General features: G+C 39.7%; 1 protein-coding gene across 1 annotated transcript; it reads right to left on the bottom strand.

Moving 5' to 3' along the window:
- Positions 1 to 1,446: 1,446 nt before the first annotated feature.
- LOC123991590 (putative ferric-chelate reductase 1) lies at positions 1,447 to 8,197 on the bottom strand. Its single transcript, XM_046293221.1, has 7 exons — positions 7,966 to 8,197; positions 6,710 to 6,793; positions 5,105 to 5,196; positions 4,948 to 5,006; positions 3,181 to 3,330; positions 2,833 to 2,867; positions 1,447 to 2,625 (listed from the first exon to the last, which is right to left on the bottom strand). Exons 1-7 carry the CDS (start codon positions 8,038 to 8,040, stop codon positions 2,539 to 2,541), a joined length of 582 nt encoding a protein of 193 aa, XP_046149177.1. The 5' UTR covers positions 8,041 to 8,197; the 3' UTR covers positions 1,447 to 2,538.
- Positions 8,198 to 14,231: the final 6,034 nt, after the last annotated feature.

Below are 14,231 nucleotides of genomic sequence, written 5' to 3'. Positions count from 1 at the left end.
CTGGAAAGGGAACAGAACAACAATGGGGCAACTGCAACGATGGGGGAAGTGGTAGTGTAGACAGAAGGAATAAGGAAGTTACCTGACTGATTAAATATGAAAACAGAAAATTTGGCACTGTAAACGCACCTTTAGAGTATGCACACATTTTAGACAGGAAATTTGACATTTTTATTGTTAACTATTTGCCTTTCAGAGTAACAATGCTCTACAAGTTGCTGTATTGTAGACAAATAAATATGACAGTCACCACGTTTCCATCAACAGTTTGAGAGTACTGTATAAAAAAAAATCACAACATCCATGATGGAAACAGGAAGTTTCAGGTACAATTTTATAAATACAGACCGATAACTTGTTCCTTTGACATTGTGGGATATTTTTATGTAGGTAAAATGTATGGTGGTGGAAACCCCTTCAGTTGCAAATACTTGCATAATAACCATCATATCTTCAAATTGAGACCTTCCAGACTGTAGGCATACCGGTAACTGCCAAAATAAAGGAAACACTAAATGATGTGAGTCGGTGTGACAGTGGAAATTGTATTTAATAGCCTACTGTTGCTTCCTAATTTCAACAGTAAAAATTCAAGGATGTCTGACGTCCAGTATCTATCTAATTTGCCCCTCTTTAATTACTTACAACTTTAGTGTTGATCTGTATGTTATCTCCATTGGAGAAAATAATACAGAAGGAACTAGAATGTATTTATCTAAGCAATAAGGAAGTTACCTGACTGTTTAATTATTAATTATTACAGTGGCACTGTAAACACATCTTTAGTGCATGCACACAGACTGGAATTTTGACCTTTTTATTGCGGTCTACTTTACATTATTGCAGATAATGAAATATTTGACTTGCAGAGCAACATCAAATTAACTTGTTTGTGGGGCCTTCTGGTCGCGGCCGGTTACGACAGAGCCTGGGCGCAAACCCAGAGTCTGATGGCACAGCCCTTAACCATTGCGCCACCCGGGAGGCCCCCCCAACAAGTTAATTTGATGAAATGCGATACAAGATGCTGTATTGTAGACAAATAATTGACAACCACATTTCCATCCACAGTTGTCATGAGTAAAGTCACTGTATAAAAAGAAAATCATGACAGTTGTGATGGAAACAGGAAGTTTTGGTACAATTTTATAAATGCTGACAAATTTGTTAATTCATGTTGGTATCTTTTTGTGTAAGTAAAATGTATTATGCGATTGGAAACACCTTTACGTGCAAATACTGATATAATAACCATTATATTGGCATGTACTCCAACTTGGGAAACCATGCAGTTTAAGTAAATGATGAACTTCACAGGGTGGTGAAAGTGCAAGGTGATGAGCTTGATGCTCCTTTCCAATAAATATAGGTTTTTATTCTGGTGACATGATTGTCGATGCTTGGCTGCCGGTTGACAAATAAAAATAATCTTGCTCCTTTGTTCATAATCTCATCATGTAGGCCCTTCAAACTCAACTCTGGATCTCGAAGCCAGTTCCACTGCATTGTTTCCTTTAATCAGGGACTGATTTAGACCTGGTACACCAGGTATGTGCAATTAATTATCAGGTAGGACAGAAACAAGCAGTCTCCCAACCTCATAGGGTAGCACTTTGATGTAGGTGTACGTGTACTCTTGCCAACAGTGCACTAAATCTGCGCCCTGAGTGCTGTTGGTTAGAGTGCAGTGCCAATACCAGAGTGCACACTCGCAATATAATGCACATTTTTGGGTGAGAAAACCAGTGGAGTTAAATCTAATTGAAACCCATTTAACTTGTTTTTTTTTATTCGGTACATGGGAATTTAACCGCAAAAGGTATTTTTATGTGCACTACTTCATCACACACATCATTTTATGTGCAACAACTTCATTTGTTTTGTTTTTAATTTACCCCTTTTTCTCCCCAATTTTGTGGTATCCAATTGTTTTAGTAGCTACTATCTTGTCTCATCGCAACTATGGTGGGAAAATTAGCATATTGATTTTGTGGATTTTAGAATATTCGCATGAAAATCTGTCGCCAACTGAATTGAAATCTAACTACAGACAAACAAAGTATTCATGATACAGTATAAACGTGCATTGTAACCCAAACCAAAAATAAAGAATGATAAACAAGGGTTAAAGTACATTTGTGACATACAGTATGTTACCAAGTGGATAACACGTATCTACAGGATAAACCTACTGTCATAATACATGTTTTAATGTAATGACGCAAACCTCTTGCTTTACACCGTCCTCATGTCTCAAATCAAAGTTCACCTTACAGTGAAATGCTTACTTACAGGCTCTAACCAATAGTACAAAAAAGGTATTAGCTGAACAATAAATAAGTAAAGAAATAAAAACATTGAAAAATAACAGTAGCGAGGCTATGAAAGTAGCGAGGCTACATACAGACGCTGGTTGGTCGGGCCAATTGAGGAACTATGTACATGAATGTATAGTTAAAGTGACTATGCATATATGGTAAATAGATTAGCAGCAGCGTAAAAGAGGGGTTTGGGGGAACCCAATGCAAATAGTGTATATTAAGTGTATATTCCAGTGATAAGAGCCACTGTAAAACCCAATTTGCCCAGAACAAGGATGACATTGAGGATTTTTTCAAAGAGTATCTGAAAAGAAAAAATATATATTTTTAAAAAGTGACATAAATGTGTTGACACATTGCATTTCAAAGCATAGTTATCAAAAAGGCACATTATAAGCGTTGTGATTTAAGATTTAAAGTGGAGGCAACACAGTGAACTTTTTATATGGTTACCTAAAAGTTTAACAGGGTTCAGGCTTCATTGAGAGCAGAGGTTTGACACTGAGCTTACCGTTCTCTTTGGCACAATCCATTTGTAACCAATTCCTGAATTTCCAGAGAGGCGAACAGAAGACACAAAACTATATTAAATCGACTTACATTTAAGAAATTCTAATATCTTGAATGGTGAGATGAGACGTTAATGTTCACAGGTTGACTCTTGTCCTAGAGGCAGAACTGAGCGATTGTCCCATTGGCCAGATGCAAAGTAAAAATTCCCTATATTGTGAAAATTTGTGGAAGAAAAAATGCTTTTTGGTCTTCATTTAAAGTTTGGGTTAGGCATTAGGGTTATCACTATTCAGAGCTGCCTCCATGACAAAAAAACAGTCACCTGCTTAATATTCACAAATCTTACTTTTCCTCTGGTAACTCTGGTTGCAACAGAGGTATATGAACATCAAGTAGAACAGACCCACCCAGGCTGCATACCCTCCCATCACTTTCATGTGCCAGTGTATCGAGCAGCACTTCTCAATTTCCTCCAGACCCACAAATATGGCCACCACTGTGTTAGAGAGAGGGATGAGAAATACCAAAGGAGAGAAAAACACATGTACAGTTGAAGTCGGAAGTTTACATACACCTTAGCCAAATACATTTAAACTCAGTTTTACACAATTCCTGACATTTAATCCTAGTAAAAATTCCCTGTCTTGGGTGAGTTAGGATCACCACTTTATTTTAAGAATGTGAAATGTCAGTTTGGCTTTTTTATGGCGGTTTTGGAGCAGTTGCTTCTTCCTTGCTGAGCAGCCTTTCAGGTTATGTCGATATAGGACTCGTTTTACTGTGGATAAAAATACTTTTGTACCCTTTTCCTCCAGCATCTTCACAAGGTCCTTTGCTGTTATTCTGGGATTGATTTGCACTTTTCGCACCAAAGTATGTTAATCGCTAGGAAACCGAACACGTCTCTTTCCTGAGCGGTATGATGGCTGCGTAGTCCCATGGTGTTTATACTTGCGTACTATTGTTTGTACAGATGAACGTGGTACCATCAGGCGTTTGGAAATTGCTCCCAAGGATGAACCAGAATTGTGGAGGTCTACAATTTCTGATGTCTTGGCTGATTTATTTTGATTTTCCAATGATGTCAAGCAAAGAGGTACTGAGTTTGAAGGTAGGCCTTGAAATACATCCATATGTACACCTCCAATTGACTCAAATTATGTCAATTAGCCTATCAGAAGCTACCAAAGCCATGACATAATTTTCTGGAATTTTCCAAGCTGTTTAAAGGCACAGTCTACTTAATGTATGTAAACTTCTGACCCACTGAAATTGTGATACAGTGAATTATAAGGGAAATAATCTGCCTGTAAACAATTGTTGGAAAAATTACTTGTCAACACACAGATGTCCTAACCGACTTGAAAAAAACAATAGTTTGTTAAGAAGAAATTTGTGGAGTGGTTGAAAAATGAGTTTTAATGACTACAACCTAAGTGTATGTCAACTTCCAACTTCAACTACAGCTCGAGTGGGAGATGTAGGGAACCATTACATATGTACTACTAACTAGGTTGAGTAGGTTAAACCTGAAGATGTGATGGTATGCACTGTCAACACCACACTATAGTGTAGTGTTTACTGTAGTAAGCCTTCTACAGAAGTCATCTATTTAAAAAAAAAAAGATAAATAAAGGTTTTAGTCAGTTAAGAACAAATTCTTATTTAAAATGACGGCCTGCACTGACCAAACCCGGACAACACTGGGCCAATTGTGTGAAACAGCCTGGAATCAAACCAGGGTGTCTGTAGTAACGCCTCAAGCACTGAGATATATTGCCTTAGACCGCTGCACCACTCGGGAGCCCTAAAATATAATCTAACCCTCAGACATTGTTGATTTTGTTCGCAACCTTATAGGGTTCCACCAACATAGAAGAGAAAGATTTCTTGTAAACTATAGGTTCACAGGAAGTTGGTGGCACATTAATAAGGGAGGACGGGCTCCTTGTAATGGCTGGAGCAGAATGAATGGAATCAAACACATGGTTTCCACATGTTTGATGCCATTGCATTTGCTCTGTTCCAGACATAATTATGAGCCACTCTCCCCTCAGAGCTATGACCAATTGTTCTCCTTCAGTTATAATAAAAAAAAGGTGAAATTTCTTACTGGTAAAAACCTCAGTTGTGAAGGAAATCACTCTGAGAACCAAATCACAGATGGACCTCCTGAAAAAAAATATACATAACATGACATCTTTCCTAGTGTGAGGTTCAATTCAGGTATTTTCAACACACATTTTCAGGCTTTGATCTGAGGAACTCACAGTTCATGGCTGGGCCCAAAGGGTAGAAAAACAACAATCGTTAGTCCCAAGCTCAGGACCATTGCCACACCCACAACAGCCACAAGAGTTATCTATAAGACAAAAGCACACACACATTTCATCTCAACATGGAGTTTACCCCAACCCTGTACAGCAGTACAGTGTTCTGGCAGGAAGAAAGTCTCTACACTATTATAAACTGGGTAGTTTGGGTCCTGCATTCCAACCATGTGTTTATGACATTATAAACTGCGTGGTTCGAGCCCTGAATGCTGATTGGCTGAAAGCTATGGTACATGAGACCGTATACCATGGGTATGACAAAACATTTATTTTTACTGTTCTAATTATGTTAGTTACCAGTTTTTAATGGCAATAATGACTTTGTGGTATATGGCAAATATACCACGGCTAAGGTCTATATCAATGCACTCCGCATTGCCTCGTGCTAAAGAACCGCCCTTAGCCATGGTATATTAGCCATATATCAGACCCCCCCCATGCCTTACTGCTTTAATATACCATGGGTATGACCTAAACTTACACTACTTGTTTACTGTTCTATTTATTTTGGTAACCGGTGTTTGGAGGATATATTGGTATGGGTGTTAGGCAAACTGTGCCAATATATCCTCTAAACACCGGTTACCAACATAAATAGAACCGTAAACAAGTACTGGATGTTTGTGTCATACCCATGGTATATTTAAGCAATAAGGTACGGGGGGGTGTGGTATATTGCCAATATAGCATGGCTAAGGGATGTTCTTAGGCACAACGCAACGCATTTGGTTACCAACGTAATTGGAGCAGTAAAAATACATGTTTCAGCGTACTGTGGTATACCACGGCTGTCTGCCAATCAGCATTCAGGGCTCGAACCACCCAGTTACCAACATATTCAAATAATGATTGACATATTTCATTAATTTAATTTGTATGATTTCATTCATACTATTTCATCCTTCCACAAGATATAGTCCCGACACAAATCTAGGGTTGCTACCCAAGCCAGCTGGTTGTTCGTTCTATTGGTTCGGTTGATAGAGATGAGACCCGTCGTTCAGTCTTTTTGTTCTGTATCAATACACAGTGACCATTTGTTCTTAATTTTCCATTGCCATACTGGCTTCCAATGTTATTTTTCCTTGCTTTCTATCTAGCCAATTATGGCTCATTTAGAGTCACCTCAAAAAAGTGTAGCCAGATTAACAGCAAAGTAGCTGTATTTGCATTTGTTTAAGATGTTTACTAGTGACATTTATTTGGATACATCCATAACAATGAGCTAATGAGGCGTGATTTCACCTGGCATAGAAAATGTGCTCCCTCATGCTCCCTCATCAATCAACCCTTAGCTGTGATATATTGGCCACATACCACAAACCCCTGAGTGGCCTTAGTGCTATTATAAACTGGTTACCAATGTAATTAGAGCAGTAAAAATACATGCTTTGTCATATCGTGATATACAGTCTGATATAACACGGCTGTCAGCCAATCAGCATTCAGGACTCGAACCACCCAGTGTATAATTGCCAATATACAAAACACCCTTGGGCCTTATTACTTAAATAAAGAATATAACAAATAATTGATACTCACTTGTATTGGCTCCCATAGCAGCAAAATAATAAAGGCAATGATGGCTGCAACCATTGAGAGAGGACACAACAATATCTTGAACCCCTGCAACAAAATAACTGTTTTCAAATCATTGCCCCGCATTATACTAATAGAATAGACAGTATGGCACTGTAGACACTAAACATTTCCAGACAAAAGATCAGTAGTAGAAGTACTGCTTTAAACCAGAATCATCTACACCATGACTAAGTGCAGTAGAACCAAGGAACAAAACATCCCGGTTCGTATCCACAAAGAGTCTCAGAAAAGGTCCTAGGAATCCTATCAGAACCTGTTTTAAACAACAACAAAAAAAACTGCCAGCTCATAGTAGGTTTTAGGGTGATGTTAAGACACTGCTCAGACAGTCAACTCATACGTTTCTCAGATGGTAATCATGACATTTTGAGGTACTGCAAAGGAAATATCGAGCTCTATTCAATCCATATCGCCAAAGTTCAGTATTATTGTCACGTTTACTCCCGCTCCCCCCCTCTGTTTATATGTGTCATGTCTGTACGCTACTTGTGTTTCTTGTTTTGGTCCATGTTCGCTTATTTATTCATTTGACTCCCTGTACTTGCTTCCCGATTATTAGCGTACAAGTTACAATTACAGCGGGATAGAAATTTAAAGGCAATGTTTTTGCGTTATCCTTTTGATATAATTTGCCTGACAAAATCACTTTGCCAACTCTTAATTTTTGCCAAATATGTTGGCATGCATAACCTTAATCTAAACCGTTTTGAATAATGTGATTGACATATTGCACTAAATCATACAGTATGATTGCAAATATGATTTATACATTCTTGCATTCTATCCATTCTGGCTTTTGGGACAGGAAACCGATAGGTGGGAGAATCACTGGACAAGTTCATGGAAATATAGCTTGTGACTGACATAACAGAAAAACTGTTGATCGGCAATCACATTTTGAAATTGCACCTTGTGTATTCTACTATTCTAACTCTCAACAGTAAGTTGAGCCCCCCCCCCCCCTCCCACCAGAAAAAAATAGAAAGGTGAGATTCTTATGACTAAAGAAGATGTTTCTGTTATTTTTACTCAACATTGTAGGAGTAAAATGTCTATATTCTCCTCACTTACGACCAATTTCCTACTCTGGGACGCTTTGTGGACACGGCCCCAGCTGTACGAAGTCATGGAGATTTTCCTAAACAAGACACTGAAAGAACTAGAAGTAAAATATTGAAATCCATATTATGACTTACCTTATGCCAAAGTGTCTGGCCTTTTGGAAGACTCACGACCAAGAGTGAAGGCCGAATGAGAGCGCTAATAAGCATACACGTAGAGGGTGCAGATATGTGCAGAGCAGGAGTAGGAGTAGGGATAGTAGGAGTAGGGATAGTAGGAGTAGGGATAGTAGGAGTAGGGATAGTAGGAGTAGGGATAGTAGGAGTAGGGATAGTAGGAGTAGGGATAGTAGGAGTAGGGATAGTAGGAGTAGGGATAGCAGAAGTAGTAGGAGGAGTGATAGCAGGAGTAGTAGTAGGAGGAGTGATAGTAGTAGGAGTAACAGTAGAAGTAGTGATAGTAGTAGGAGTGACAGTAGTAGTAGAAGTAGTGATAGTAGTAGGAGTGACAGTAGAAGTAGTGATAGTAGTAGGAGTGACAGTAGTAGTAGAAGTAGTGATAGTAGTAGGAGTGACAGTAGACGTAGTAGGACAGGTGGTGATATTAATGGCCTCTGGTATCCAGAACTTCATCATGTCTTTAATAAATGTGACTCTGAAAAATATCAATAAACATGCTTAAAGACTGAATGTCCCTTTTACTCTAGTGCGACAACAGCATATTACAGTAAATTCATTCATTAATGCATGAATAATGACCTGAAATAGAAAACTCCTTTGTATGGTGCTCTCCACTTGGCTTCGATTAATGTCTTGGCTTGGTTGTTTGGTTGGGTAACAGCAGCTGCCTACACACACATTTTACAGTCATGGATAGACTCATCAAAGGTGTCATATAGTTCATTTCAAAGCACCTTAGCTTGATGACACCTTTTTACCAGTATCATTGTCTGATCATGAGACTGATGTTTGACCATGTGAGATGAGGAATAAGGAGGATAAAAGAAACTCCAATAAGAGGGTAACTAAGCAACAAGAGGGGGATACCACTTCTATTAGAGCAGACTCACTGGATTCCCACTGCACTCAAGAAGGAGGCTGTGAGCGGGAGTGAGCAGAGTGAAGGTGCCAACGGCAGGTCCATCCTGTGATTCCCTAGCCTCCAACAGAAACCCTTTAAACTTCATGGCAGGATCAGCTTTGAGTGACACTGTAACATATTAATAGAAACAGACTGGTTCATTCTTTTCAAACACAAAAGTAGTAATCTATTGTAGGAGGTACCAACTATACTGAACAAAAATATAAATGCAACGTGTAAAGTTTTGGTCCCATGTTTCATGAACTGAAATAAAAGATCCCAGACATTTTCCTTATGCACCTAAAGCTTATTTCTCTCAAAGTATGTGCACAAATTTGTTTATGGCCCTTTAAGTGAGCATTTATTTTTTGCCAAGATAATCCATCCACCTGACAGTTGTGGCATATCAAGAAGCTGATTAAACAGTATGATCATTATACAGATGCACCTTGTACTGGGGACAATAAAAGGCCACTTTAAAATGTGCAATTATGTTACACAACACAATGCCACAGATGTCTCAAGTTTTGAGGGAGTGTGCAATTGGCATGCTGACTGCAGGAATGTCCACCAGAGAATGTAATGTTTATCTCATTACCATAAGCCGCCTCCAACGTCGTTTTAGAGAATTTGGCACTACATCCAACTTGCCTCACAACCACAGACCATGTGTAACCACGCCAGCCCAGGACCTCCATATCCAGCTTCTTCACTTGTGGAATCGTCTGAGACCAGCCATCCGAACAGCTGATGAAACTGTGGGTTTGCACAACCAAGGAATTTCTGCACAAACTGTCAGAAACCGTCTCAGGGAAGCTCATCTGCATGCTTGTCGTCCTCATCAGGGTGTTGACCTGACTGCAGTCCGGCGTCATAACCGACTTCAGTGGGAAAATGCTCACCTTCAATGACCACTGGCACGCTGGAGAAGTGTGCTCTTCATGGATGAATCCCGGTTTCAACTGTACCGGGAAGATGGCAGACAGCATGCATGGTGTCTTGTGGGCGAGCGGTTTGCTGATGTCAACGTTTTGAACCGAGTGCCCCATGGTGGTGGTGGGATTGTGGGTATGGGCAGGCATGAGCTACGGACCACGAACACAATTGCAATTTATTGATGGCAAATTTAATGCACAGAGATACCATGACGAGATCCTGAGTCCCTTTGTCGTGCCATTCATCCTGCTCCATCGCCTCATGTTTCAGCATGATAATGCACGGCCTCATGACGCAAGGCTCTGTACACAATTCCTGGAAGTTGAAAATATCCCAGTTCTACCTGCATACTCACCAGACATGTCACCCATTGAGCATGTTTGGGATGCTGTGGATCAATGTGTACAACAGCGCTTTCCAGTTCCCATCAATATCCAGTAACATCGCACATCCATTGAAGAGGAGTGGGACAACATTCCACAGGCCACAATCAACAGCCTGATCAACTCTATGTGAAGGAGATGTCATCCTGCATGAGGCAAATGGTGGTCACATAAAATACTGACTGATTTTCTGATCCATGCCCCTACCTTTTCTTTTGTAATTCCCAGTCATGTGAAATCCATAGATTTCCTTATATGAACAGTAACTCAGACAAATCTTTGAAAGTCTTGCATGTTGCGTTTTTATATTTTTGTTCAGTGTATAATGTGTTCTGTACCATCCACTGTTAGGCTTCACATATATAATACATTATGTAACCCATGGTTCATCAAGCTTGTCTGACAAGGCCCAAATAGGGCTGCGTTTACACAGGCAGCCCAATTCTGTTTTTTCCCACTATTTATTATTTTGACCAATCACATTAGATCTTTACGAGTCAGATATTTTTCACAGCTCATCTGATTAGTCAAAAGACCAATAAGTGAAAGAAATATCAGAACTGGGCTACCTGTGTAAATGCAGAATATTGCCTTCAATATTCTTAAATGCATTTATTAATTTACTCCAAGGTGCACACATTTATTCACATGCACATGCACACAAACACACACACATTCAGTGTGCTTTGATCTTTACCTATAGTCTCATCTCCTGCAGCACTGGAACAGAAATGTTTAGGGACACTAAACGGACCACTCTCAGGTGTGGGAGATCCATGGTGGGGCAACATTGTGTCACAGGACATGTTATTACTAGCACCACCACTAAAACCAGTCACAGTTTCAATGGTGGCAATGCCAATCAAAATGATGAGGACCATTTGGGCGGAGCACATCTGAAAAGCAGGGTGTGTGTCAAAGCATTGTTTCTTAAAATATCGTAACTTCCACAGTGTGGTAATCTTTATATAAAAGTAAAGTACCCACCATGAGTGTATTTGACCCCCAAACATTGACTAAGGTAAGCTAGGCTACAACAATCAGCTCTACTGTAGAAATTTGAGGATAATTTGTATCCAATCAGTGTTTGATTACTTTATTGTAGACGGGTTGCCTCCCACATTAACAATGTTCCAGTATAGAGGTTGTAAAATCATATGCAGTGGTACTATTGAGGAAAATGTCAATTAAAGTATGGTGTCCCAGATGCCCACTATCTATGGTCATAACATCTGTCTAGAAAAGACTCCATGAGTTAATAGCCTATGTGGTAAACAGATGACAGTTTACAGACGGCACCAGTGGTTGATTTGGGCCAGAGCTTTCCGGAACACCGTACCGGCACTTCTAATTTTGGGGGAATTACAACCTTGCTTGTCTGAAATAAATAGCCTATTGCTGGCACAGATTCACACGCCGAGGCAGAAAAGTTTGATCAAAGCGGAATGAAGGCGGGATCTTCATTGAATAGCGAGAGTGGGCATTCATTCCCTGATTCTGCTTCGTTCCAATGTAATTGCTGCTAGTCTGTGAATCTGTGGGTGACAGTGGGCTGTTCAAGATTGCACAGATTGTAAATGCGCCAGGCTGAAATGGCATGATGCGCTGTTCCAAATGGTCAAATGAGGGTTTGTAAACAGTGGCGGAAATTCGTTTTATACATGGGGTGGCCAGGGGTGGCCAAGGGTACCTCAGGGGTTCCATAGACCATGGCAGAAAAATAGTGTGTAATCCGAACCTGGCATCCAAGGAGCATGAATTAATCCTATGATTGCTGATTAGAGGTATAAGTGATATCGCTTAACTCTGAGTTCTTCAATGTGGCAGATAATGTAGTCCAAAAGGGTTACTTTACTGTAATTATTTAACATACTATGAATAGTCAGTGTCTCTACCTCGGAACTGCAGCACAATTTCTCCATTTTCAGGTTTTTATCCTAGTGTTACTGTAATTTAATTATGCCAATGTTATTTCATTAATTGAAAGCCCTTAATCTATTTTATGAGAATTTGTAAGATTTCTTGTTTGCATACAATAGAAGCAGACCAGTCTTTCAATAATAAGTAATATAATTTATTCTCGGAGCACGCTGCCACTTAATCACGTGCAGCAGTTTATATACAGATCATGACGTCATTGCATTGCTTTAACAGAATCCCCTCCTATCGACCGGGACAAAGTGAGGTGAAAAGTTCATTCTAACTTACTAACATACTCCCAGATAACTTTTGACCCCACAACATTATCGATCACCACTGAACTGACAGTTTTAATTAACAGAAAACCTAGGAATGCACTCACTGCCTTATCTAAAAACCCCAGAGCTAAGTTTCTCTAGGGTCAACCATAGGCTAACGACCTTATGTGTTTACACAGTCCAACCCATTTGTTTCTGTCTAGTTGGAATGGTGTTCATTAACTTTTTATTACTCCTTGTCTGTGTCACACAATCCCTTCTTATGAACTCATATTGTCAATCACTTATAAAACAGAGTATAAGTTTACTTAGTTACAATTCTATTTAAAATGGGGATATTGTTTATTCATTTATCCATAATAAATTCAACACCTAGGTAGATTTAAAAACAACATAATTCGAGGTGACTTAACCTGTCATCAACCTGTCATCAACCATTGTTGTCCTAAGGTGGGTTTTAATCAGTTATAAAGCTGAGAAGCTTCTCACACAAGACACACTGCTGACTGGTGTAACAACAGAAATCTTACAAAGTTGAAATAGCTCATGCGAGACCTCTTTAGAAGGTTCTACAAAGACAACAAAGTCAAAGACAGACGGTCTGTCCCTTCCACTTTTCTCTCTCTTATCAAGAAGCCACTTGGTTTGATGAACCTCATGTTTGAAGTTCTTTAAATCTGACCTGACTCAAAGGTCTTAGCAAAGGCAAACAGAGGCTCCTCATTCAAGAATGTTGTACTCTTTGGGTTGAGAGACTGGACCCCTTGCATTATCTCGCAATTCTTCTTTGAATAACACCTCTGCAGCTCAGCTGTGAGACTGTCAAGCACCTGATAAAAGATAGCTCTTTGGAAGCTCTCACCATAACTTTGGTCACTATTTTTCTGTCCTACAGTGCTCATGTAACAGATGTGAAATGCTAGCTTAGTTAACGGTGGTGCGCGCTAAATAGCGTTTCAATCGGTGACATCACTTGCTCTGAGACCTTGAAGTAGTGGTTCCCCTTGCTCTGCAAGGGCCGTGGCTTTTGTGGAGCGATGGGTAACGATGCTTCGTGGGTGACTGTTGTTGATGTGTGCAGAGGGTCCCAGGTTCGCGCCCGGGTATAGTTATACTGTTACACTCATCATCAATGAGTCGTGAAATCTTAAGCTTGTTTTAGGCTGTCTTTTACGCACTGTTTGTACACTTATTTTACAGTGCTCTGAAATCTCTTCAAGCTCTTTCCATAGTTCTCCAAAGTAACCCTCACTTCTGTAGTCCTGTAATGTGTCTGTAAAGGCACCTACTAGATCCACAGCCCTTGTGAGGTCAAGAGAGCTTGATTGGAGCATGTCAGAAAGACCAAGCACTTTCCAAAAGGTAACCAAAAGCCCTATGGAATGTAAACCTATCTGAGAAAGAAGGCCCCTTGCTTCCACTGATCTACAGTGGGGCAAAACGGTATTTAGTCAGCCACCTATTGTGCAAGTTCTCCCACTTAAAAAGATGAGAGAGGCCTGTAATTTTCATCTTAGGTACACTTCAACTATGACAGAAAAAATGAGAAAAACATTTTTTTAAATTCATTGATTTGCAAATTATGGTGGAAAATAAGTATTTGGTCACCTACAAACAAGTAAGATTTCTGGCTCTCACAGACCTGTAACTTCTTCTTTAAGAGGTTCCTCTGTCCTCCACTCGTTACCTATATTAATGGCACCTGTTTGAACTTGTTATCAGTATAAAAGACACCTGTCCACAATCTCAAACAGTCACACTCCAAACTCCACTATGGCCAAGACCAAAGAGCTGTCAAAGGAC

This window comes from Oncorhynchus gorbuscha, linkage group LG02 (genome assembly GCF_021184085.1).
Source record: "Oncorhynchus gorbuscha isolate QuinsamMale2020 ecotype Even-year linkage group LG02, OgorEven_v1.0, whole genome shotgun sequence".
Classification (NCBI taxonomy): Eukaryota; Metazoa; Chordata; class Actinopteri; order Salmoniformes; family Salmonidae; genus Oncorhynchus; species Oncorhynchus gorbuscha.
The sequence above is the reverse complement of the archived record's forward strand: the minus strand, read 5'-3'. Positions and strand labels throughout refer to the sequence as shown.